Here is a 25,846-nt window from a genome sequence, read left to right on the forward strand (position 1 = left end):
ATTCTGACTAAAAACACATCATCCATGCAAACCGTGGAATTGGACTAAATGTTTTCTCAAATACAGAGATAAAAGTATTGTGTACTGCTTTTCCCGTATATTAGATTATGATCAACTGTTGGACTGGTGCAAACTAGTTGAGAAATTACATTGTCTCAAGGTGAAACTGATATGGACTGAAGGCGCTTTAAGCAACCAGCCTGGCTTGGCCTTGTAATCTTGTGATCCAGAGACAAACAGAAGAGGCAGTAAATGAGTAAATATAACACTACAGCTTTTATTCATAATCCAATTTATAGAGGCTTTCCCAAAAGAGCTGTTTTCGTTCCCCCTCTTTCCTCTTCTGTGTAATTAGAAAAATAAGGCTAAATTTGAACCTTTCCCAGAGCTAAACATACAGTGAAACACAACATTTATACCATGCTGTTTCAAGCCACCCTCCATGTAAGGAAAAGCTGTAACTGGTCCATGTAAACCACCTAAGTGGTCTGTATAAAAAGCCAGGTGAGAGCAGCTTAATGTGCCTGGATAAACTTGCCAGCCACAAATCCCAAACCTCAAATTCCACTTCACAGTGGATGAAATGATAAAAGCTGCATGTGCGTCCACACAGCATCTGCATCACTGGCATTTATTTATGTTTTTGGCCTAGACTCTCCGTGTTGATGGATGCATCTCAGATTATCTTCATGTCCTGCACAGCTGGAGTGACTGTGCACCAACCCCTATCTACCAAGGCCCATAACTTCTTGTGCATCTTTCTGCAAATAGCAGACTCGCTTCTCAAAGCCTCTTTCCATACAAGTCATTATCAGGATGCTTTTGTTACGACAAATGCCTGTACACACATAAGCCCAGAGATGCTGTTTTTGCACAACGTGTGTCTACGCTTAGCATAGGCACATGCACAGGTGTGCACATAACATCTCCCCTGTGTGTGAAGTATGCTGCTGATAAGATCCATCACTTAGGGACTGATGGAGCAGGCATCTGCACGAAGATGAGGTAGAAAAAGTAGCATCAGTCACTCATAAGTTTGGTGTTTCCAGAGCAGCAATCTTCTTTTATCAGCAAGTTGAAACACTCAGCAGTCTCTAAGTGTGGCAAATACTAACATTAATGACTAATAATAGCTATATCTGGATCAAATCATTGTGTATTACACTATAAGCAATTTTTCCGGCCTGTGCTGTAGCAGACCTTCCTCCGAGATGCCCTTCAGGGAATCATTATCTCAGTAAAACGCCTCAAGGGGTTTCCATCCACAGCCTCTTTAACCCACATCCATTATTCAGAGGGAGTCTAGTGGAGTCAGAACTACAAGGAGACCAAGAGAAGCCACTGATGTCTCGCTCTTACATCTATAGATGATTAGGAGATGTCTAATAGCTGAGGATGCTATTACTAACATTTTATTCATTATTTCAGCGCATGCTTGCATGTGACAGCTCAGAAACGTGCAAGCAGGTACAGTACACATATACACATGCTTGTATCTAGTGAAAACAAAAAACAAAAAAAAAAAAAACAATGTGGAGAAAGACAGTGTGCATATGTGCAAATGCGTAGGCAAACGTAAAAATGTTTTAGTGATGTGTTCCCCTTGGTGACCGCCCGCCGCTGTGTTTGCCACATTATGCTCGAGTTGTTTTCCGTGTAATAACAGTAAGGCAATCTGCTGCTTGTAACTGGATCTTGTTTGAATGGAGAGAAATGAATGAAACATGTGACAAGGTGTGATTAGTTATCCGCCAATCTCACTGGATGTTTGTTGACAGATGGGTCTTTTGTCAGGGTAATTTGTTCAACAGAATAACCAGGTAGATAATTACCTGTTGCTCTTGTGGCTATTAGGGCCATTGTTGTGTTAAAAACATCCTAATAGTGAGTATTCATTGTTCAGAGAGGAAACCAAATGGGGGGTCACTGTATGTAGCTGACCTGAGGCAACATGATTTTCGCTTGGTTTCTTGTTAATTCAACAAAGTCTTTGCATGTTAGTCCACAATGGTTCATATCAAATCACTGTAAATCTTAAAGCAGGCAAAATGTCAATGCAAATTTCCCCCAGACCACAATTTTAAAGTCATAGCAGGCCTCACTTTTTCCCCCTAACCTGCAGCTCCATATAGGCTCAGTTGCCTCAGATTAGACCACTATTCATCCGGGATGCAAATAAACATGATAGGGCGTTAAGAGGCAGCAGCAGAAAGGGGTGTGACGAGGGTGTTGTATTTCATGCCAAACCACCTGGAGGAGACACTTAAGGCGCGCTGGTACGGGGTGCCAGCGGCAGTAAGGAGAGTCACTCAGAGAAGGCCACATCACTTGAATGACTACACTTGAATAACTGTGCTGGACGGCCCAGAAGACTTTGTTTCCCCTCAGGCAATGGACAGCAGGATCAGACCGCTCGGCCTCCCCGGGCACACCGCCAGCCCGCTCGGTGGCTTGCAGGTTCCCCCTTCCCTCCTTCGCCCTCCGCCTCTCTTCCTCCGGGCTTGTAACCCCGCGCTGGAGAGGGGTTACCCCCGCACCCCGAAGTGCGCCAGGTGCAGGAACCACGGCGTGGTCTCCGCGCTCAAGGGCCACAAGCGCTTCTGTCGCTGGAGAGACTGCGTGTGCGCAAAGTGCACTCTCATAGCGGAGAGGCAGCGGGTCATGGCCGCGCAGGTGGCGCTCAGGAGGCAGCAGGCTCAGGAAGAGAGCGAGGCCCGGGAGCTCCGGCTCTTGTACCCCGGTTCGGGCATCGGAGGGGAATCAGGGATCCCTCAGGGGTCACCTGTGGGCCCCGGGGTGCCAGCAACAACCAGCAACACTCCAACAGCTCCCAGTTTTGATGTTTTTGGAACAGAGAACCAAAAAGATGGTAAGTTGAAGTTGTGAGATTGTTTTACCAAACGTTTGTGCAAAAAAGAATTCCATTATACCGTATTAATAATTATCATTATTTTAATGAATATCCACAGTTGTGGTTTTTAGTTTGAGTTAAATTCAAGCTACAACACAAATCAAATGCGTTTTACTTTACGCACAGTGCAGTTTACGCACAGTTTGGATGTTAGCCGAGCAAAAATGATTTTAAACCACCTGTTTTTCTTTTATCCATGTTTCAGATGACAAATTGAGCAAGTACAACTTTTATAACGGATTCATGGGTCGACCCCTCTTTGCGCCCCACACCATGCGGCTCCCCTCTCCAATCGGCAAGAATGAGTCGTCTCCGAACAAGGACAGCACCGCGTCGTTAGTGGACGACAGCGCGAGTCCATCCCCGGTGTTTGATCAGCGCTCAGACCACACGGAGAGTCCGCAGAGGTCTCTCTCCTCCTCGGATCCGGAGTCAGGGAGCGAGGCGGAGAAACCAAAGGACTACCCAAGCCTGGAGCGCGACCCCACCGATATCATGGCCAAGATCTTCCCCCATCAGAAACGGGACGCCCTGGAGACTATGGTGAGAACGTGCAAAGGTGACATCGTCAAATCCATCGAACTGGTGTTGAGCTCCAAAGAGAACAAAATCGACTCTGATAGCTTGTCTCTGTCTAATCACACAAACGCGCTCAGGCCCTCTGTCGGGCTGCCCGGAGCGCTCGGCGGACTGGGGAACAAATCAGCCTTCTCCCCGCTCCACATAGGCCTACCGCCGACAGCCGCCGGGGGAGACAGCCTGTATGGGCTCAGCCCTCGCCTCGGTGTCAGCCCTCTACGGCTGGCCTATTCCTCTGCGAACGGCGGTATGGCAGGTTTTATGTCACCGTACATGACATCCGGACTGATGCCAGTGTTTCCCCTGCGTCCACCCCTGGACTCGTATTCTTTTCCAGGCATGATCCGTGACCTTTCTTACCTCCAGAGCAAGGAGTCTCTATGCAACACGGGCCTTTACACACGACTGAACAGTGAAAAATGACAAATCGACAGATGAAAAATTTGTAAAGTGGCTTTCAGATGTACCTTTAAATCGCTTTTCAAGTGCCTCAAACCCAATTAAAGTGCTGATTATAAACACTGCATGTTTTTATAGTGTAAATTTTGTAAAGATTGATAATAAAACCATTAAAAGGTTCACTTGTCTTATTTGTATTGATGAGTTTATGGTAATATCTATCTATCTATCTATCTATCTATCTATCTATCTATCTATCTATCTATCTATCTATCTATCTATCTGCTTTACTTCCCATAATATGGCGTGAATTTCATAATTTCACAGACTCGGGTATAAATAGCTGTAAACACACCAGTGTACATGATCTGACACAAAGTTTTTCTCATTCAAACATTCATTTTCATAACCTGTTTTTAAAGATGGAATTTAACACACATATACACATATTAAAATATAGCTATGTGCAACACCTAATCTGGGGCATCACAGGAACACTTGTCCCTTTAGTTTTTGGAGGAGGGGTAGGTAGGTTCACATTTTCACTATATTACACAATGTGATTTGTTACAATGAGGCAAATGAGATTTATCATCAGTCAGTGATGGACTGTGAGTCAAGCGGACATGTTACAGTGTAGTGAATAAAAGTCACAGTACTGAGATGTTACTCCAGTGAATGTGTGGGATGTCACGTTCTCACTGCTGCAGTTAATGAATAAGTGGAACTTTAAAAGTCTACCTCAGTTATAGCATGGGTGAGTTCATATTCACCCAGCATGCATTTGGTTGCTAGGGAATTTCTTGCTCCCTCCGGCTTGTTGAGACTAGTATTCATAGACAATTTGAGACTGTCTCACCACCTCCTGTGCTTGTCAGGCGCTCATATTTAGGATTTGGTTGCAGTGTCTCCTATAAACTACTAAGTATTTATTCTAAAATTAGACCCTCAAAGACCGCTTTTAAAACATCATTTAAGTTTAAATAAATAATCTTGTGAACAACTGTATTTTTTTTCGCCCCTGAAGCCATTCTCACTCGTGATTGGTCGAAGGAGTCGGGAAAAAGCCAATAGAAAACCTCAAAAACATCACGTGACCGTTTGTTTCAGGAAGTCAGGACATGGCCAGTTTAAATGTCGGATGCTTAACAGGAGATTTAAACGCGTTTGAGCGGGTTTTTATGAGGCAGGAGGGAGTCAGTTTACAACTCTGCCCTCTGACATGCGTTTCCTTATTATTATCTCCGCTGTCTTTTGCTATGGTTTCGTAGACTCGAAGAAAATAAGAGGGATATCTTCGTCCTGTAAGTTCACTGTCCCCTGCCACCTAGCTTAAAGCTAAGTAGCTTTCAGCAAATGTTTTAAATAAAACTGCAACATGTAGCGTGTTAAACAGTCTTAAACAGCTCCCCAGCTTCAACACAGATAACACGTAGCATGTACTTAAGACGTTGTCATCAGTGCAGATACGTTTTAACAGCTGTGCATACACAGCATTTCAAGTATGTTCATAATGGTAGCAATAATACCTGAGTAGTTTTATAAAGCTAGTTCCAGTAGTGTTTTATCACAGACTCAACACTTCATTTGAGCTTTTATAAATGTCATAGATACAACATGTTGTTCTCAGTCCACTTCTTTGGCGTCTTTATATCTGCAGTTCAAGGTCATCAACATGCATCAGTCTGTAATGTTATTATTCTGTTACAGACAAGCGGTTTTACAGAGAGAGAAAGTCCTTTCTGTGTATTGATGGCTCGAAAATCATCCCCTTTGAGCAGGTGAACGATGACTACTGCGACTGTGAAGATGGCTCTGATGAACCAGGTAAAACGTTAACCCATGGACTAGTGGTTGTCTGTTTACCAATGTTGGCAAACTGTGTGTCCATCACTGTCACACTGGGGCACTGTTAATAATTACTGCACACACCATCTCTGTATGTAGGGCAATAATATTTGACTTGATACTGCACTACTGTTATGGTTCTCAGATATATCCCGTTTCTTCTGAAGTAGAAATCAAGTGATAGTCTGTGTTTTTGATGTGAACAGTCTTGTATCATGGTAGACATGCAATTTTATTTATCAGTGTACCTTGTGCTACATTTCATCAGTAAAAAGTGCTCACCACATGTTCCCCAGCGTTTGGAGATAATTGTTTAACAATGTCACACTCACCTTTTTAAAAAAGAGTTCGTCCAATAAGCCATCCTTAGCTGCAGATGTGTGAATTTCCCACAAGTGGGATAAATAAAGTCTATCTTATCTAGATGCTTTCCTATCAGTGCCAACTGGGTTGACTCAGTTTCTGCACAGCAGTATAGCTTAACAGTCTAATTTTTAATCCTGTGAGTGCTCTTTTAATTCAAATATTTATGTGCTTTCTGAAGACTTTGGGCATCTCTACTTTGCAGCTAAACCACATGAAATGCCCATGCTAGTGCTATGCTGTCCCAGCAACCTCTGCAACATATGTGCACATATGCATAAGTTTGAACTTCCCTTCTCGTCTCATGAGGATATTTAAATGTGACTGAATCTAAATGTAGCTTACAGGTAATATAATCTATACGCAGTGGGATTTTAGAGTGATTGACCTTAATTATTAATAGCTGATGCAGCCAGTCCAGTAGAGCGGAAACAAGAAAAGAAGGTGAAAATTGCCTGAACCACAGTATATTTCCCCTAAAAAAGTATAATTCATTGCAGATTCAAAACAAGGTCAGAATTAGTTCAGAGTTTACAGTTAAGGCAAAGGGTAGCTCACTTCCCTTTAGATAATGGCTCTAAACTGCTGCTAAATGCTGACCAAGCAATTTTTAGACACACTCATTTTCAACTCTTAAATTGTTTTGTTATAAAATCTTAAAACAACAGCAGCAACAAACCAAAACGTGTGCATCATCTGTACAGCTGCCTGTTACTCACATCAGCAGCTGGATGTAGCTCTTGTGCATGTTTAATGAGTAGTTCTAATTAGACTCATATGTTTCTGGAAGTTATTTTATTATGCAACGCTGACCTCTGCTCCTGGGCCCCCATGTAGGAACATCAGCCTGTCCTCGTGGTCGATTCTACTGCACCAATCTGGGTTTCCGCCCACACTACATCCCATCATCGCGAGTCAATGATGGCATCTGTGGTAAGGCTTTTTATATTGCACTATAGCGGATGAAATAATGCTCTCCCAAGAGGTGACTTTAATAAACTTTACACAACCTTTAGAAGGGAGGCAATGGATTAACAGCGTGTTGTGCTGCACCATTTGTCAAGGACAACAAGGGCTGTACAGAGAAAATGAATTGCTGTCTTATTTGTTCAAAATGGTGAGTGGAAAGGTATGGTGTAGAGTGTGCTCTAAATATCTAAGGTCATTGTGAGGTTTTAATCAAATCCTCATTTCACAGAAGAGTCAAACTGTTTGTTTTCCCCCTTTTGTGTGTTTTGCAGACATAGACAGAAATTCATATCCTACATGATGTCAGGAAGCTGACATTTTGGTGTTACACACTGTCACTCCTTTTTGTAGTCCAAACAAACAGATGAAGTAGGCACAGCAAACAGAACATGGCTCTGTAACACACACACACACATACAGGCGTGTACACACTTGCTTTCCTCACTCAGCTTTCCATGAAAAACATCCTGTCCTTTTCCTCAAGGCTTTTCTCCATTTTTTTTTTTGTTAAATCTGCCACACTCGGTGTCTAATCAGATAGTTTTTCAGCCCCCGTTCTCATCCACTTTTGTACTCCAGTAGGTCTCCACTTTGGATAAAATCAATACATTCCGTTGTCGACATCTCCTCTCTGTCACCAGCGCTTTCAGCAGCATTAGACGGCATGCAACCATGGTGGGTAAAAAAAAAAAAATTGAAGGAATGAAGAATGAAAGAACAGTAGGGGAATGTTTCTCAAAGCCCCCTTCTCCCTTTCCCTGCCTTCTTTATTCTACTCCCACTTGTCTTCTCACACCATCCCCGCCTTGAATGGAGCCACTTAATAGCTAATGCGTCCCCGCTTTTCCTCTTCGACTGAGTTGTTGAGAGATTTTCATTGGCTTCCTTTTTCTGGGCTGCCATGCTCTCGCTCCACCGGTCACCAATGGGGTTCTGGATAATTGAGTAAAAATTTCACACTGTGCCCACTCTCTTGGGTTAAAACATCTGAGCAAAAGCCAGATCTGAGCGCTTACAAAACACCACACAGCTGATCTTATAAGTGGCTGATCTCAAGAGACCCTCTCTGAACCAGAGCACGCAAAAACAAAGATCTAATCTCCCTGTTTGAGGATGAAAAGTGACTGGTTAGATCAACATTATCTGCACTGAAGAGATTACTCATTTGTCAGTTTTATTAGGGTAAGATAATTGGTGTGAGCCTGGTACGTATGCCATTTACTGACTGTTACTGAATTGCTGTTGGTGCTGATATCAAAATTACACACAAATTCAACACAATTCAATCATTTTAATTTTGAAGATATTCTCATCAAGGGCATACAACTATAATTTTATATTTATTAAAGGAATAGTTTTGGAAGATACACTTATGTGCTTTCTTACCGAGAGTTGGATGAGAAAATCGACACCCCTTTCATGTCTCAGCAGCCTGTTAGCTTAGCTTAGCCACAAACGGTGGAAACAAAGGGAAACAGCTAGCCTGCATCTTGTTTTTACTCTTCTGTTTTTGTACGGGTTAACAAACAACGTATAACACGCTAATTTGTGAGCTTCAGAGATGCCAGAAGGCAGATTCTGTGCCTTTTTTGTGTTTTGCAGTCTTTGTGCTAAGCTAAGCTAACTTGCAGTAGTTTCATTATCACTGTACAGATGCAAGAATGATAAAAATCCTTTAAACTGTTGGCAAGAAAGCGACTAAGCATATTTCCCAAAACTGTTTTGGCTTGCTGATTATTTTCTCTATTAATAATTTTTTAAATGTCAGCCATCATCATTTCCCACAGCATGTCTTTAAATGTCTCATTATATGACACAGATGAGACAGCAAATCCTTGTGTTTAAGGCACCTAGAATCAGTGAATGTTTGCGATTTTTGCTTGAAAAATTACAGGATCAATCAAATCATCGATTTTGTAGTTGCTCATTTACAGTTTGCTGATTTTGATTGGCTTTTCATTTTAGCTCCACTGCCGTACCACCAAAGAGAAGAAAATGATATACTGTATGTTGGAAAGCAAAGCTTGTAGTAGTCAAATTGTGACTTTTTTATGGGCGTATTTGAGTGATACTATGCTCCAAAAAGCACCTAAAAATAAATAATTCCTATTTGTTCATAATGTGTTTTTTATTGTGTATTGTTTTCAACTTTAATCTGTGTTAATTCCTATTACCGAATGATACACCGATCGTATTGTTTAGAGCACAAACGCACTAACCTCTCCTTGTTGATATGTTGTATGCTCCTCTGTTCTCCTGTATGTGCATTGGATTGGTTTCTCCTGTGTCTCTCGTTGCCAGATTGCTGCGACGCTTCCGATGAATACAACAGCCACGCTCACTGCCAGAACACTTGCTGGTCAGTTGCAAACTGAGATTCAATATTTGTAAAATAACACATGCAGATTTCAACTCAAAATATGTTATTAGGGGCCCTGTGCATAGCTATAGAAATAAATCCATTCTGTTTTGGAAACATGTGAAACTGTGCATTTTTGGGCAATTTGATAAAAATGCAGATTTTCTTTTATCCCATTTGACTTTAACTTAAGCCTATTTACCATAACTGACTGCTCACTTGCTGCACCCATGTTACAGTGACTCATTCACTGTGCCACCAGGGGGCATGGTGTCACTGTGATTAAAAACTTGATGTGGCTCAGACTGCCTCCTGTAATGTATATGCACCACAATATTGTTCCTAAGAGTTCATCCATGGTAAAGACAAATATGACTCACCACCTCATTACTCTTTCCTTTTCCCACTGTAAATTGTACCCTCAACAACCCCATCCGGAGGTGATTCTCATGCAGATAATTTAGTGTCTTTGGGATATAAATTACATTCTGCACAGATCGTGGGCTCTGAATAAAAATCTTTATTTAGATAAGAACTCAGACTCCTGCCAGGTCATATGTATAATCTTCTCTGAGCTGCACTACAAAGATTGACCATACTCTGATGCTGAAATGTAGCCCCGCTGTGTAAATGTAACTTCTAATACAGTAACCCACTTCTTTTCTTGACAGTCCTTCTGTTATTTAATTCACTGCCATTCGCCTCAAAACCATATACAAGCCGAGTATATCTCATTATGTTTTCACAAGGTCCACACTCATATTGTGTTTGCTAGACTTCAAAAACAATTTAGTTCAGCCGCAGAGCATCAGCCCCCATCTTATTTACTTTTCTATTTTCCCATTTGGATTCCTGCTGTATTGTGGGCCCTTAAAAATTGGATTGCGCCATCTCAATGACCGTAGCAGGGGTGGCCGATGTTTTCTCAGTAATGATCGGGACTGTGCATCCTCTCTCTCTCATTCTCTCTTACTCTCTCACTCTCCCTCCTCCAGGAATCTGGGACAGAGAGAGAGAGCATACGTGGAGGGCCAGATGAGGACCTTGGATGAGGGTTTGCGGCTCAAGCAGCAGCTGATTGAGGAGGGAGTGCTGCTCTGGAGGGAGAAGCAGGTACACTGCTGAAGTAACTACTGCCGTAGAGCGTGTAGTACTAACAGAGGGAAGTCATCAGGGTTTTCTCCTCAAAAGCTTTATGCTGTTCCTGCTTTGGGAACACTACAACTTTTCACATGTTTTTCAGTGTTGTTCAAACTGTGCTGAGTTTGACCTTCACAAAATATACACTAGAGTCACTAAGGGGTCTATATATAGTCTAAAGCAGCCTATATATTTCAACTTAATCAGGTAACCTTAAATTGTTGGGAAAGGGAGACACTTTAAATGGAGAGGTTTGATAATAAAGAACTGAAAAATGCCACAGGAAAAATATTGGACAACTGATTTACATTTATGCCACAAATTAATTCGTTAAATTTGCTTTGTGACAACACAGTGACATCTACTTCCTGATAATTTGAGTAGGTTTTCATATAACATAATAAAACACTCTTGGAGAACACTCTCTCTATAATGGTGAGCTAAAATGGAGCTGATTTGGAACCAGCCTGACTCACCAAATATGTTAACTATATGACTAATATATTACCTAAAACTGATCCTGGATCTAACGTAAATCAACAAATTGCATCTCTACTCTCTTCGATGTTCTCTAACTCTCTGTGGCTGCGATTCACAATTTTCCTTTGGTATTGCTTGTCAGTGGTGTGATCGTCATCAGTTTTGTTTGGTGTGGTTTATGTTAAAACAAGCCTGAGACTCCTCAGCCATGTTAGCTACTCTGTGAGGCTGTACTGAGTCACAGTGTCACTTTGTGCTTGTGAATATGTTTACCCTGCTCAGAACCACAAATGTCACCCTCATGGTGGTGCTAGAGAAAAAGTCTGAGGTTTACCATTGTCTATAAAAACTTTTGTGTGAATTCACAGAGTCACGCTGCTAGCATAACTAAAAATGTTTTATCTGCAATTTATTTGTTTATATACCAGGGAGCATAGTGTATCCTGTAGCCTGCATAACAGATGCTGGGCTGTAGTCTGAGCCTGATGCAGTCAACTTGGTGAATCCATGTACTGTTGCAAACTGAGTTCTGGGTGCACTGCAGTGTGGATTGTTTGCCCTGAATTATGATTGTTGTGGAGTCAAATGTTTGGTTTTCAGCACCTGTCATTGCAGTGGTTTAAATCTGCAGTTTGCTGCATATTGTTTTTCTCTTTCTTTTCTGTCTCTTATTGTAGTCAGCAACCAAATTATGGAAGGCTGGCCTTAAAATTATCATAAAAAAGTGCAAAAGTGCTTCTACTTTGTCGCTCTTGTATGTAGATATTGTTTTAGTTATCCTCAGTAGATTTAATTAACTTTTCATCTTAGCTACTTTTGCTGCCAGTCAGTGACTGTGGTGTTATTACCTGGCTTGCCAGCTAACATACTTGATTGATGGGGACTTTGAGGTTAATTTGCTTTATATGTGTTGCGCTTGGAGAATTCCTGGTCTAAATGAGCAGCCTGAGCTCTATGATTTAGTTGTGACCAAACATGTTCACGGCACCTGCTGCTACAGGCATCTGCTGTTTAGTTTTCTGCACCAACCTCAGTGCTGTGCTGTGTTAGTTAGTTTCTGCCCTGTCAACATGATATGTTCAGTGCTCTTTTTGCAGTGTCAAAAAGGATTTTTTTCCCCAGCTTTTAGCTCACTTGTATCACTTTGTTTTAGCTGATCAATTTATGCCATTTCCCAGATTTTAGCATAAAAAATATATCAGTGTATTATGATTGAATTCAGAATGTATCACAGTTCCTATAAACAGTTCTAGTTTGTACCGTCATCTGTGACCATAAACATCTCCTGTCATCAACTTTGCATTCAGTTGTATATTCATATAAGGATTTCAGGTGTGACTATGCTTCATTTGTACCCACTTTAAAGCAGTAAGAACTACCTGAGCGATCAAGCCCATTTTGAATCGACATGCTCCTTTACAGAGCTTCGAGATGAGCAGAAACTACTTCACTGTTTTTTTTTTCCTCCCCTGCTCCATTTGCACATTTAGTTCAACAAGCACTGGGCCAAATGAGAAACCAGAGCCCTGGAGTTCGGCGCAAATTAAATTGGTAAATTTTGCAGCTGAGGATCTCTTTAGATGTTTGTTAGTTAGTTCAGTGGTCTCATTACTTAATGCATTATTGTGCTTCAGAAAATACAAGTTGCCCTTCCACCACTGTTAGATGGTCAAGTCTAGAGCATGAACTGCAATTTGCAAGTTCATTTTCTTTTTTTAGACCAAGAGTATTGTTCCACATGTATTTATGACCATTTTTAAATATTTAGTTGGGATTATGAAGGACACATTTGAAGCAGGGCAATGTTACTGCTGGACATTTCATGGTTTTGTGACCTTCTCAGGTCTGCCCTCGATCCTTGTGTTATATTTTGCATTGATTATGTAAGAAATTACTTAATATCAAGTACTTTAAAACACTTTACAGTGTAAATAGTATTAAGTGTTTTTCTTGTTTAAAACATCTATTGCTTGAACTGAGAGATACAGTTTAAAAGATACCCCTTATCTGACAACAGAGATTTTGACTGAAGGCCATGCTTTGTCACACACACACACATTCACACACATCTGATTTGCCAGCTGATGGTCTCTGAGTGTGCACCCTGTGCTCTTCTTTTCTGCTCTGTTCTCTCTTCTTTTTTTTTCTTCCCCGTGTTCTTTTCCGTGGCGGCTGATTGGCAGATCGAGGCTGAAGTGTCACCTAGCCCTCCGAGCCCCGCCGCACATTGTGATCCTCCTCTCTCAGCATGTCTCTGTTGATATGGCAGGGTTACCTGTGGGGGCAGTGGGGGGGTTGTCTTGGAAACCTTACACAATGACTCAAAAATGAACCCTTCCCAGGGTTCAAGGGTTAAAGCCGAATCTGCGGTTAAAGAAATGGCACAGTAGAAAACTTTTTAATCAAATTAGAAGCTTTTACACAGTGAACGCTGAGTGTAGCATCTCAGCACTGCACTTCCTTCCAGCAGAAATGGGAATGTTGCTGTTAATTGAATACAAATTGATATTCAGTAAAATCCTCTTTGTGGAAGTTTGTGATTATCTTTCTTTTGATTGGCCCACTCTAAGTGTTTTAAAGCAGCATTTCCTAGTCTTCAGTCCCTTTTTAAAATGTTTTTCTCTACTCTACTTCCTCTATTCTAATTTTTTGTCAGGATTTCAGAGGAATGTATAGTGCTTTTTTTGTCTAAACTGTCTTACAGCTTTCCACATTTAACACAGCAGGGAGAAGTCTCAAATACAGTTTACTAAATCGGCACTCCTTCATCTTTTAAAACAAAAAAACACCCATTTTCACTTATCCTAATTGAATTAAGCTCATAAAGCTTAGATATTTTAATGCAGTTAAATCAAATCTCTGTGTGATCCACTGTGGAGGAACTTTTTACATGTGATAGGTGCTGCTCACAAGTAAATATGTTCTTGTACACTCAAAATGGAGCCCATAAATCACTGCAGCAAACTGGAGGTGGCTAAGCAAGCAGCGTGGCCTAGAAAGGTAGTCATCCCTATCCGAACCAAGCAGAATCCATCACTGCATTATGAGAGTCTCTGAGGAGAGATTGGAAGGCAGTATTGACACACATGCGCACATGCGTGCACACACACACACACACACACGTGCGCAAACAAGGAGCTGCTGCTCTTTCATATTAATTGGTCCATTACAGAGAGTGATGATAGGTTATGCTTGGTTGTCAAAAGCTGTCATTTTTGGTGTGACAGCAACACCTCCTGACGCAAGTGATTTAAATAGTCCATTGTGCAGACCAGAGTGACTGTCGTACAATTAAAAAAAAAACACATAGGCTGGTACTGGTCTGGAGGCAGAATCAGCCCTAAAAACATGTTAATATCTATTAAGGCATTACTTCCTATGAGGCTATAAGTCAGTTATTTGTGTCAACAACTGTATAGTTTCACTATTATAGTAAACACAATCATTACTATGTGGAAAAAGGGGTGATGGTTTTTTTTCTTGACAAGATTCTTTTGAATGAGATTGAACATCGTAACATGCTGTATCCTATGAAGATTAAGAGTTTACAGCCATGTTATTAGTCTCTAAGGCTGTACTTAGGCACAGTGGCTTTAGTTAAATGCTAACTAACATGCTCACAGTGACACAGCTAACACATTGATGTTTGGCCATCTTAGTGTTAGCATGCCAACATTAGCTAATTAGCACAACACCAGCTGATATGCAAACTAAATGTCACTGTATAGTGTATGGTTTTTGGTTAGTATCATGGAGTTAAGTCACATGGCTGGCTTGACTGAAACTGAATTCATCCAGAAGTTCAAGATGTTCATGATGTCTTTTTTTTTTTTTTTTTCAGATTTAGGACCGTATCTCAGTAAGGCCCAAATCAGACTTAAGACTTAAAAATTGTGTTTTCTGTTTAGATATGTGCCATAAATGAGGGATAACATCAGGAAAAGTGTGATTATTTCACTTACCTGCAGTTTGACTGTAGAAAAGCGTGGAAGTAACTAACTATAACTGTTCCACACCTGTAATTGATAGGTATGTAAGCGTACAGCAGTTTGAATGTAACGCTGATTGTAAATGTTGTTTGTCTCTGTATCTCCTCCCCTCAGGCCCAGCTCCGAGAGCTTCAGCAGGTAGCTGAGGACCTACAGATCAAACTAGAGGAGCACAGACGGAGGAAACATGAGGCGGACCGACTCAAAGAGCAAACATTAAAGGCGCTGGAAGCAGCCGACAGTGGTAAGTGCCATGCCACCTTTAACCTGCCATGATTTGGTTTGAGTCCATTCTGAGCAATTTGCTCAATCCACAGAACTGCCTCAGTTTGGAGACATTAGGTCATTGTTACAGCTACCACAGGGCCGCTTCCATTTCATCTCAGCTCAGCCTTACATCGAACAAAACTAAATTGACCTTGGCACCTGAGGCCAGATGGTCAAGATGACAAATGGCAGAACCAGGAGAAATGGCTGGAAGGGTTAAATACAGATGCCTGTGCCATTGAAATAAATGGGCTGGGAGAGGAATGCTGAGCAACAGCATATTTCAGTCCCACAGCTCTCCTTTTTACGTTCTTCAAACCTTCAGAGAGAAGTTGCTTATGACTCACAGGAAAATTCCCTTATCGCTCCGAGCACAAGCTGGCTCTGCATTTAAGTGACGTTCAGACTAGCGTACGTGAATGCACAGAAAGTTGTGGGGCTGGATGGGAAATGGACTTCAATCATTTTCAGCACCGAAGTCTATGAGGATTTAGAATCGCTTTGTGTGTGTGTGTGTGTTGGGAAAGTAGAGGATATAGAGACTGGTGGAGTTAAATGAGCTCAAAGTTTTAGATTTTTAAATTGTAGCAGAATAAATATTTAAACATTCCTACTCGTAATGATCTGTAAAGCACGCACATATTTAACACATATTTTACAAGGGTAATTTCTTTTGTCTCTTAAACTGACATTCTGTTGTTTGCTTGTCACACATTTATTCAGATTAATGGCAGTTGTCTGCTTTTTAATACTTTGTTGTCGGGCGTCCCACGTCCATCTCGCGTGTCATGAAATGCTGGCGATCGTATAGTGTCAAACTGCCCCTCAAGTAAAAGTTTTGATTGCAATAAAGGTCATTTGACTTTGGTGGTTCCTCTTAGCACGCATCCATCATGCCTCCCACTGTGCGAGCTGACCTTTGCTAGACGTCACAGGGCCCCCACGTTCCCGAGCCTGTCATCCTTTCCCTCCATTACTGCTCATCTTCGGGGCGTAACAACCATCAATTTTCATTTCCGTGGTTGCGTTGGCATGTCTTGTCCATGTTGGCTATCCATCTAGGCTTTTATTATGCACTTCTAATGACAGTTGTGTGTGTGTGTGTGTGTGTGTGTGTGTGTGTGTGTGTGTGTGTGTGTGTATGTGGCCGCCTCTGTGTGTTGAAGCTGAAGGGAAGTTTCAGAGACTTAAAGACTACTTATCCAGGTCTTTTTCCCCCTGCCTGCAGCCTATGACATTACATGTTGATTAATACTTGGAATTTTAGTGAATAAGCACCATTAATCTGCCGATGGTATAACTCAGCACTTTATGGCTCCCTGGTGGGCCTTACTGTTATTATTTGGGGTGGCAAGCTGATAAGGCTTTCATGCACATTTTGATTTCATTCCCAGAGTAAAAAAAAATGCACACAGCAAAGCAGAGATTGTAAAAGTGAAGTAATCAAGGAAACATTTTTCCAACTTTTACATTTGATGGAATTTTTAATATGATCTGGCTAATGCATGGCCCTGTATTTTTTAAGATACTGTTTCAGAAGCGCAACCTAAGCAGCTGTGAATTTATTACCTTTGTTTAGATTACTATTTTTCTGATAGGTAACAATTTGGGATCACTTACTGTACCGTTTGAAATACCAATAGCATTTTCTAACTTTACATTTTACATTTACATCTTATGAAGTAAGTTTATATTTCTATACAAACCAACTTGCTTTCTGTAAATCCTCCATGCCATTATAACTGTTCACCATCATATAATTTTGTCATCATGACCTGTCAACTCAATGTCAGACTAGAGGAACAACAATTAAGAAGCCTTCACTTCCCTTAGACCTGTTTTTGCTCTTGACTAATACACGTGCATATTGTACACACTTCTCCAAACCTATACATCGTGGTTGCAAAGCACGTTATAAAATGAATCTATACAGCAGTTTCCTTAAGAGACACTTAAACTACAGGGGACCCATGAGGACAAATATTGAGTTACCTCAATTAAATATAGGAACATCACAACAAAGAAACACACAGCTTTTTTCACGAGCGTCATGTCTTTCCCTTTATGACCTGTCAATAGCCTGTGTCAAAATAGGAATGAAAAGCCAGAAGTACAAGCAGCTGAGCCTGCAAAGTAGAACTTAACAGTCTTTCCCTTCACTGCGGCTGTCACTCAAACATGTCTCCAGGGCTTCATGCACAGTTATTGTGAAGTTTTAAAGGGCCAGGTTATTTGTACCCTCAAAGAAAATTAGTTTCTTATAGCACAGTGAAGAAAATATTGTACAACTTGAGGAGAATTGACCTGTACCCTGTCCTTCTGTTAGCCAAGTGGTGGACTTGGTATTCATGGATCTTTTGCATTTTGCTAAGCATGCTGGGAAATCAGGAGTAAATCCTCATTGAATAACAAAGACTTTGCTGTTCCCGGCTAGTCAGAAAAGACATTGATCATGTGTGCTTGTTTGTGAAAAATTCCCTCTTAATGCCATCCTTGGTAAGCTTTGGGTTCACATAAAGGTTTCCTCCTTTTTCTAACGATGTTTATTTGATATGATCCCCTCATGTCGAGTCGTACCGTATTGTACGTCTGGGACCTTCTTTATTGGTACGCTCCAGTATGCAAAAGCTACTCGGTCTTGGAGTTCACCCACAGTTTGAAGGGATTTCCTCAAGTTCATCGCTAATCCAGTGGTTGACCTGATTTCTTTGGTGGACCATCTTGCCAACCACCTCACCACTGCTCATGTTTTCCAAAGGTACATGTGTGTGATTATAGACAGTCTATAGCATAAATAAAGTGTAAGGAGAGGGCAGCATGCCTCAGCTGTCAAACCAGCTTAGTTGCATAAATAGCTTTCATTCTTCTTGGCTCATTTTGATAAACATTTTTGTATGACCATAGCATAGCATATGTCAAATCATGCTAAATATACTACGACTACAACACTTACTTTCGTTTTGGATTATTGGATGTGGTGTTTCATTTCTTGATTTCTAGATCAAATAATTTGCTCAATATAATGTCAATGTGTTTTAATTTCTGGTAGCTTGATGCAATGTCTACAAATTTCAAGCATCAAGCCCTCACATTTGAGAAGATGGAACCAGTGAATATTTAGTTATTATATATATATATATATATATTGCAGATTGACTTATTTTAATTGAGTAACTGATAAATCGACAAATCGCTGGAGCTCTAGATTCTACATTAACACTTAAATCTGAATATTTTTTTTTCAATACAACCACCCCCCTTTGACTTTATTGTCATTAACCATCAGTTAAACCACTATGACCACTATGACTGACCTGAAATTTTTGATTCATAAATAAAAAAAAACACATGAATTTAACATAAAGGGGTGTGGTACTTAAAGTTAACCTCTCTGATCCCCTGCCATACCTCAGCTTAAGGGAGACCATTGTTGTTTGTAAGGATGATGATTACTGTTTTTACCACATTAATGGAGAGTCGTTTGATTAGCTATTAGACGAGAAAAAAGTGTTTCAAAATAAAGCACAAATTTCAGGAAAGTAAGACGTGTTGACATTGAGATCCCATTTACAGACACTATTACATGTGATCTGTATCTGGGTTAGTTACCCTGACAATGAACAGCTATGAACAAGAATCCTCATTACCTCAAATTTTTCAGCATTGTGATTGGATCTCAATGTCCATATTATGCAGGTTAACCTGCTCAACATATTGAGTGACATTGCTGTCTATTGTGCAAATTTTGTAGCAAATTTTGATTAGTACTGTCCCTCTTCCACTCCGCACATGTGGTCCGGCTGATCTGACAGCAGTGTTCTGTATTTACACCTTGCATTAATATGTGTTATGTGTCCTTATCCAGGTGAGAAATCTTAATGTACTGTAGATCACATGATAATAATGGTTGTAAATGGGGTCATAGTTTTAATGCAGTCGTGTGTGTTTTTCCATCCTGTTCATAAAGTTGTCCCCCCCCCCCAAACAACAACAACAACAACAAAAAAATTATACATTGACCTCAGCTAAAGAACCACTCATTAAGTCTTTAGTGAACTGGCAATCTTCCCTCAACCAATTGGGTCACTCTAACCTTCCTAGTGAATTTAATGAGTGACTCATACTTCTGCCAGATAGGTTGGCAGTATGTCTACCTCCTCTCTTAAAATACAGACCTTTGCTGTTTTTACTTTTGCTTCTCTCTGCTGTTCTGAAACATCCAGGATATAGGACATTCAGCTTGCACAGAGGCACTCACTAGCAAGCTTAAGTGCAGACTGTGTCTAGTTAGCTAAAGGTACTGTCAAAGACATTTAAATTTCTTCAGTAAAACGTAACCAATTCTTTTAATGAGGGATCTCCATTTAATTTGTAAGGGATTGTCAAAAATACATAAAGATACTCCCAATTACCCATGGACAGTAATATTTTAGATTTAAATACAAGTCAATGGCACACTTGTTCATAAAGGCAATAGCATATAATGTTAAATTACAAGATATACAGGGCTCCATATACAAGGTCAGTTACTGTAAATAGGGCAAAACTGAAATTAATACTATGACAGATACTTTTAGCATCTGTTTGAAATATATTTCATCATTTATGATGTCTTTGTGTATTTATGTGTAGCCCTACATATGCAGGATTTTGCATTAGGCTGTATGGTTATTAAAAAACGTGTAATACGCAGTGAGGAAACACAATATTTGTCTTCCAGACTGCCTCAGAGGATTTCAGTAGAAAGTCCCCTGAGGGTAATCTGGATGTAGCGGATCCAGTGCCAAACATTGCATGTTCCTGCAGCCTTCATATACTCAGATTTCTCCCCACTATAAAACAATAATCTGGGACCATTTCATCGGTTCAAAAATGTGTATTTTTATAATTTTCTACAAAATTAAACACAAGAGTGGGCACACATTTTGGTGCACCACAAATACTTTTCTTATTTTTCTTCTCTCTTAGGCAGACGTTGCTCTCTGTGTCTTTCAGGACATTATGAAAATGCATTTGCAGTGCCTTGAGACTTAAGACAGACGATCCATCTTACATAACCTTTTATTTTTACAAAACATGTATTTTCAGCCTTGATTAGAAAACTGATAATAGAGACAAAGGTCATTAAAGGTTCCTGGCTACAGTCAAGCCAGGGACATTTCAGTTTATGGTCAATGCCTTAACCCCGTAAGCCAACCAGACACCCCCATATCCTTTTATTTTTTCTAATATTTGCTACTGCTGCTGTCAGAGGCATAGGTTGCTGGGAAAAAAAAATCTGTGCTGATGTTAAGTTCATAACAATTCTAAGCATATTTGAGTGAACAAGCCAACCTGTAAGATGAGATAAGCAAGTGCTTGTGAAAAGGATATGGTGAATCTTAATGCTTCTTGCAATGCCAAGCTTGTTGTGTGGCGGTTGACTCTCAAAGCTGCGGTCGCCTTACTGCACATTAATTTGCCTTCTTTGTGGTATCCGCCACTCGTATCAGCTCCATTTGTCAAAAATGTCTCAAAAAATCACAAGTGGGGACCTCGAGACGAGCGTTGAGAATAAAGCATTTGGCTCAGTTGCTGTAATCATAACCCTGATGAATTTATGAGCAAATCTAAATTAGTAAGTCATTGATTTTGTATACTGCAATGCTTTCATTGTGCATGTAGTGTTTTCTTAATGTGATGCACTATCTGAGTCATACTGATGCTGTGAGCCTGCGCCAGTGATTGCACCATATAGGTTAAAATACTTATTCGCAGATTCTATCTTTGTATTTACAGTGTCTCTTCTCAGTAAAGCAAGAGTTCAATGCAATACCTGCAGCAGCCCTTTGATCCATTTCTATTCTCAAGGCATGTTTTTTTTCTCACAGAAAGAGGTAATTTCCTGCCTAGAAATATTGCTTATAATGTATAAAAGAAAGCAAAATGTGTGTTTTGTTAGCCTTGGCTTGCAGAGCCTACAATAACAAAGAAAGCTTTATGTGGAAAACATGGTCTGCAGCCCAGGCAAAGATCTGCAGTCTCCTGCTGATATGTTCCATTTTCTCTGTTCTCTTTGTGCCTGTCTTTATTTTACGAGAGCGCTGTGCTATCGCCAGGGCAACATGGGTGGATGAGTGATGGTGTCCATTAGTAAACATAGCCCCCTATATGTGCCATCGGCCTAAAGAGCCAATGTCTTGAACCTCCTTTCTCTCTTTTTTTTCGCCCTCCTACTCTCTCCTCACTTATTTTCCACGTTCTTCCCCACTCTTCCTCTTACCTTTTACCACATCACCGCTCTCCGCCCTCCCCCGTTCGCTCCATCCCTTTCTTTCTCTGCCTTCCTCTTCTTGCTTCTCCATCCATCCTCCTCACGGTTGTTTTATCATAGCCACCGCTCTGCAGCGGAGGGAGGGATGAGACCCATCTCTCTTCCTCCTCATTTTGCACGCTTGTTCTTTTTTTTTTTTGAGACTGGACGACTAGAGGACGGGTCGAGAATGTCAAGCATTAGGCTGGGAATAGAGCGCAGTTCAAACACGAGAATAGGCCACTAATATGACAGATGCTGTGTGTGTTGCAGAAGAATATTAGCAAATCTTGTTTTTTTTCCCCCCCTTGGTTGAGTAGAGTCAACAACGGGGGTGAGGAATCTGGCTTCTCCGAAGACATTTGCTGCTTCCAGTCATGTCGTGGGTGCCAAGATGTGGTGTACAATCTTGCATCTTTTTAAAGTTAAATCTAAAAAACAGCATGACTATAAATATGGATTCATGAGACTCATTTTGGTAAAGCTGAATTCATGAACAGGGGTTTAATTCATGAACAGCTCACACTCAGTGCAGGCTCTCTACTGTACACTGTGAAGAAAAAAATGCTAATTTCACAATTAGCTTTTCTGTAATTAGTACGGAAAGGTAATTGCGGGCGGATGTGCAATTAGCATTAAGTAAAGTGCTTTTCCCCAGACTTAGGGGCCAATCAGTTTGCCCCTTTACATTCTCCGTTCTGCTGATGATGTGGGAGATGCTTAGTGTCGAACACAAGAGAACTTCCTCTCCCTCACACTTCAATGAATGCGATTCACAAAACGAATCAGCTGGGGTCACATGCTCGTTGGAAAAGGGGGTTGAGGAAGTTTTCGCGTCTCCTTTTCATCTGCCTGCGAATATGAATGGGGAAGAGGGAAATCACTGTCATAGCAGCCGTTACAGCACAAAGCCTCCTGATTGCATTCTGGACTCTGGCATGCTTTTTTTTCCCTACAGGGAAACCAAATGTTCTTGCACAGCGTGACTGACTCATTGCCTGATTGCCCAAGAACCTCCATCCTCTCTACCCCCCACTCCCCACCACCCTCCTCCCCGTGCTCCCCATATTTTAAATCCAACTTCAGCTGTGTTCTTTTCTCATATATCCCTGCCTCTCAGTTCGCATTCAGATGGATTAGTGTTTATTGTGCTGATCTGTGATTAAAGAGAACATCCTGCATAATTTAGCAATAAAAAATATTACCTCTTTGTTGTAATGACTCATTGTGCTTAATACATGACCTGATAAAATGTTCTTTCTTCTCTTTAAACTATCAGGTACTTTTGGCATTAACCCACATCTGATTTTTTTCTTTTTTCTTTTTTAGGTCTCAGACATCAGAATAGCACGGTAACCAGCATCTTTGAATTACTGGACAGCAATAAAGATAGCAGGTAAATAACATTCTCATCATTTCATTGTTAACTATTGAAAACCATGTGGCCTCAGTTTTCATGTTCATGTTTTTCCCTTTGCTAACCCAAACTATGACAGTCCCCCAAAGCCCATATATGTCTGATGTGTCATTCTTAGGATGTTAATAAAAAATAGAAATGTGCTGTAATAATAGTTTGGCTGGATTTGAATAAAAACAGTGCTGGCAAAGGATTCTAGATGATAGGGATCCACTGAGTTTTTTTCTTTTTTCTAAGGCCACCACTGATATTTTTATACCCAAACAGTTTCTCCCTCAGGATTTTACTCTTGCCAGGGTGAAAAGGCTTCTGTCACAGTATTTAGATTGCTATGAAATCCAATACTAAAGAAATTCTTAAAGCGTGTTTGTGCCCAGGCTTTTCTCCTCCTCCTGTGCAGTTTCAAAAAAAAAAAAAAAAAGAAGTACCACAGTGGGTATGAAGACTGGGCAGCATGAAAAAGAGCAACAAGGTTGAGGGTTTCAAATCTAGCTTTGTGCTTCGATGGTTCCTTTTTTCTACCAAATGATTGACTGAACGTTGCGAACCTCTCCAACTGAACTGCCTGCTTAAACCACGGGCCACTAAAATGAGTGAGCTTTAGTGAGATGCATATTATTTATGCTCAAATCTTGACAATATGACCAACATTGTCATTTCAAATCTTATCTTAAGAGTAAACTAAACTAAACAAAATGGCACAATCCTCCTATAGAACAGGTGTTTTGTTTTACAGACAACACTGTACATGAGAACAAAGATAGCTTTATGTAACACTGTAAGCAATCACTAATGTCTGTCAGTGTGGACAAGGGGAGTTTTGAGGAATATTACCATGTCGACTCACTTGTAATTCTCAAAGGTCCTCACGAGAAAACCTGCTAATGCAGCAAAGTGGTACAAAAACATCATAAAAAGATGAGTAAGATAAAGAAGGTCCACGGTACTGAGTCGAGATAATGGCTCATATTTTTGCTCTCACATTTATTCTATCTGCTCGTGCTATAAGATAAATGGGTGTTTTACGAGTACCTAATTCACATCAATATGTATATGTACTACTCTCATTAGTTCCACCTTAACTTCTGATGCAGCGGAGTCTCATCAGTCTGAGTTGAGTGCACACATCTCATTCCCTGAAACTCCTACACCTATTTGTTCTTCAATAAACTTCAAAAAGTAATTCATTGCCTTATTTGCATTGTTTAATCTTCAAGTCCCAGTAGACCCACTTGTCCCCCCCCCCCCACCCAATCTCCCAGCTTCCCGTCAGACGCCCAAGCTGACTAAGTTGCTGTCGTGAGCAGTGTTTAACCATTGCCAGCTTTAAACAGAATGATGTCCAGTTTGCTTTTCCAGCAAGATACATAAAAAAAAAAAAATCATGGTGACTTGCAAAAAACAGAGCGCGTGATATCCAATAAGCCTGCCCCTCCCTCCACTTTCATTGCTTTTACTTCCTACTGCTATCCCCACCCTCAAGTTCCTCACCTTCTTACACCACGCCTGGAAAAAAAAAAAAAAATCAATACTGCTTAAGCTAACTGGGCATATTCTCTCGGAAAGGAAGCAGGGCTGGGCATAGTAAACTGAAAGCGCTATAAAACATATGGCTGCATCGAGGACGAAGTGCTTGTGCAGCGATTTTTTTCCAGGGAGCACTGTGTGCCCACTTATGCATTCCTGCGCCTGGATGTGTACCATTATTCAGCCTTTCGGCACCCCCCCCCTTACCCCACCGAATCCCTTCCCCATCCCTGCCCAGATCTACCTCCATCCATCCACCCTACCCCCCCCCACCCCCCACCATCCTCCATCCCAAGTGGTGTCTCTCCACCGGCTGTGCTTAAACAAACACATTACTAAGCTGAAATATCTGCAAGTGCCGCTTATTTCTATGTGGGCATTGTTTCAGTCCGTCAGTCAATAGGATTCAGTGAGCCGGCTATCTTGAGGCAGGACATGTATTGATGCCCTTTTGAATACAGCAGGAGGTGGAGGCTTTGTATAAGTATGCCACATCACCATTTTTTCCTGTAAGGGCTCTGCAGCTCACACGCCCAAGTGTCAAGCTTGATTTACTTTCTGTTCTGATGAATGCAAAGTCGAAAGTCACCGGTATACCTGCTGCGCGCGCATTGCCAGGCAATTTGCTGACTTTGAACTGGATTAGCATGCACATTGCAGACTCTTTATCTTGTACAAAAAAGCTCTTGGCTTTGTCCCTAATGACACTTAGCAAAACACTACCCCGTTCTTAATCCACTCGATTGGAATTGCTAATTATCTGTAATGCAGATTCACAGATAATTGTTCTCTCGTTTATACTGTGAACTAATCTAATTTTTGTGTCCATTTAGCCACCAATAATTGCTTCATGGCAAAAATGGCAGCCTTTTTTTTTTTTTTTTTGTAATCAGGAAGTTTTGATTCCACTCTGAAGTACGTAACTCAAAAGCTAACATGCTGCATGAGGCGCCAACGTAGCTGAATGGTTAGGGCATGTACCACATGGGCCCCAGTGCCCTGAGCAGGTGGACCCAGGTTTGACTTCCGATCCGGCTGGACCCTTGCTGCATGTTATTCCCCTACTCTCTCTCCCTATCTTCTACCCTATCTAATAAAGGCTAAAAAGCCCCAAAACAATCATTTAAAAGCTAACATGGTGCTAATTATCATTGTAATTGTATTTTGATACAAGTATTAACTCTGTAGAAATGTTTTTGCTGCGATTTGTGAGATGACAGGTTCAGACACTTTCAGCACATGTGGTTAGTAAAGACTGAGTCTGAAAGTTTCTTCCTTTTGGGGGAAAAAAAAAACAAAATTCTCC

General features: G+C 40.9%; 2 protein-coding genes across 2 annotated transcripts in view; both read left to right on the forward strand.

Moving 5' to 3' along the window:
- The first annotated feature begins 2,201 nt into the window (after positions 1–2,201).
- On the forward strand, positions 2,202–4,071 carry LOC108890903 (doublesex- and mab-3-related transcription factor A1). The gene is made up of 2 exons (XM_018687971.2): positions 2,202–2,869; positions 3,117–4,071. The coding sequence occupies exons 1-2, from the start codon at positions 2,392–2,394 to the stop codon at positions 3,911–3,913; spliced, it is 1,275 nt and encodes a 424-aa protein (XP_018543487.1). The 5' UTR covers positions 2,202–2,391; the 3' UTR covers positions 3,914–4,071.
- Positions 4,072–4,986: 915 nt separating this feature from the next.
- Positions 4,987–25,846, forward strand: part of LOC108890918 (glucosidase 2 subunit beta) — a 116,524-nt gene continuing 95,664 nt past the window's right edge. The window contains exons 1-7 of the mRNA XM_018687991.2: positions 4,987–5,193; positions 5,600–5,716; positions 6,938–7,033; positions 9,371–9,428; positions 10,424–10,541; positions 15,152–15,281; positions 22,926–22,992. Of these exons, the coding sequence (XP_018543507.1) occupies positions 5,112–5,193; positions 5,600–5,716; positions 6,938–7,033; positions 9,371–9,428; positions 10,424–10,541; positions 15,152–15,281; positions 22,926–22,992 (668 nt within the window). The 5' untranslated portion in view covers positions 4,987–5,111. The remainder of the gene's footprint in view (positions 5,194–5,599; positions 5,717–6,937; positions 7,034–9,370; positions 9,429–10,423; positions 10,542–15,151; positions 15,282–22,925; positions 22,993–25,846) is intronic.

The sequence above is a fragment of the Lates calcarifer genome, linkage group LG14 (assembly GCF_001640805.2).
Source record: "Lates calcarifer isolate ASB-BC8 linkage group LG14, TLL_Latcal_v3, whole genome shotgun sequence".
NCBI classification, from domain to species: domain Eukaryota; kingdom Metazoa; phylum Chordata; class Actinopteri; family Centropomidae; genus Lates; species Lates calcarifer.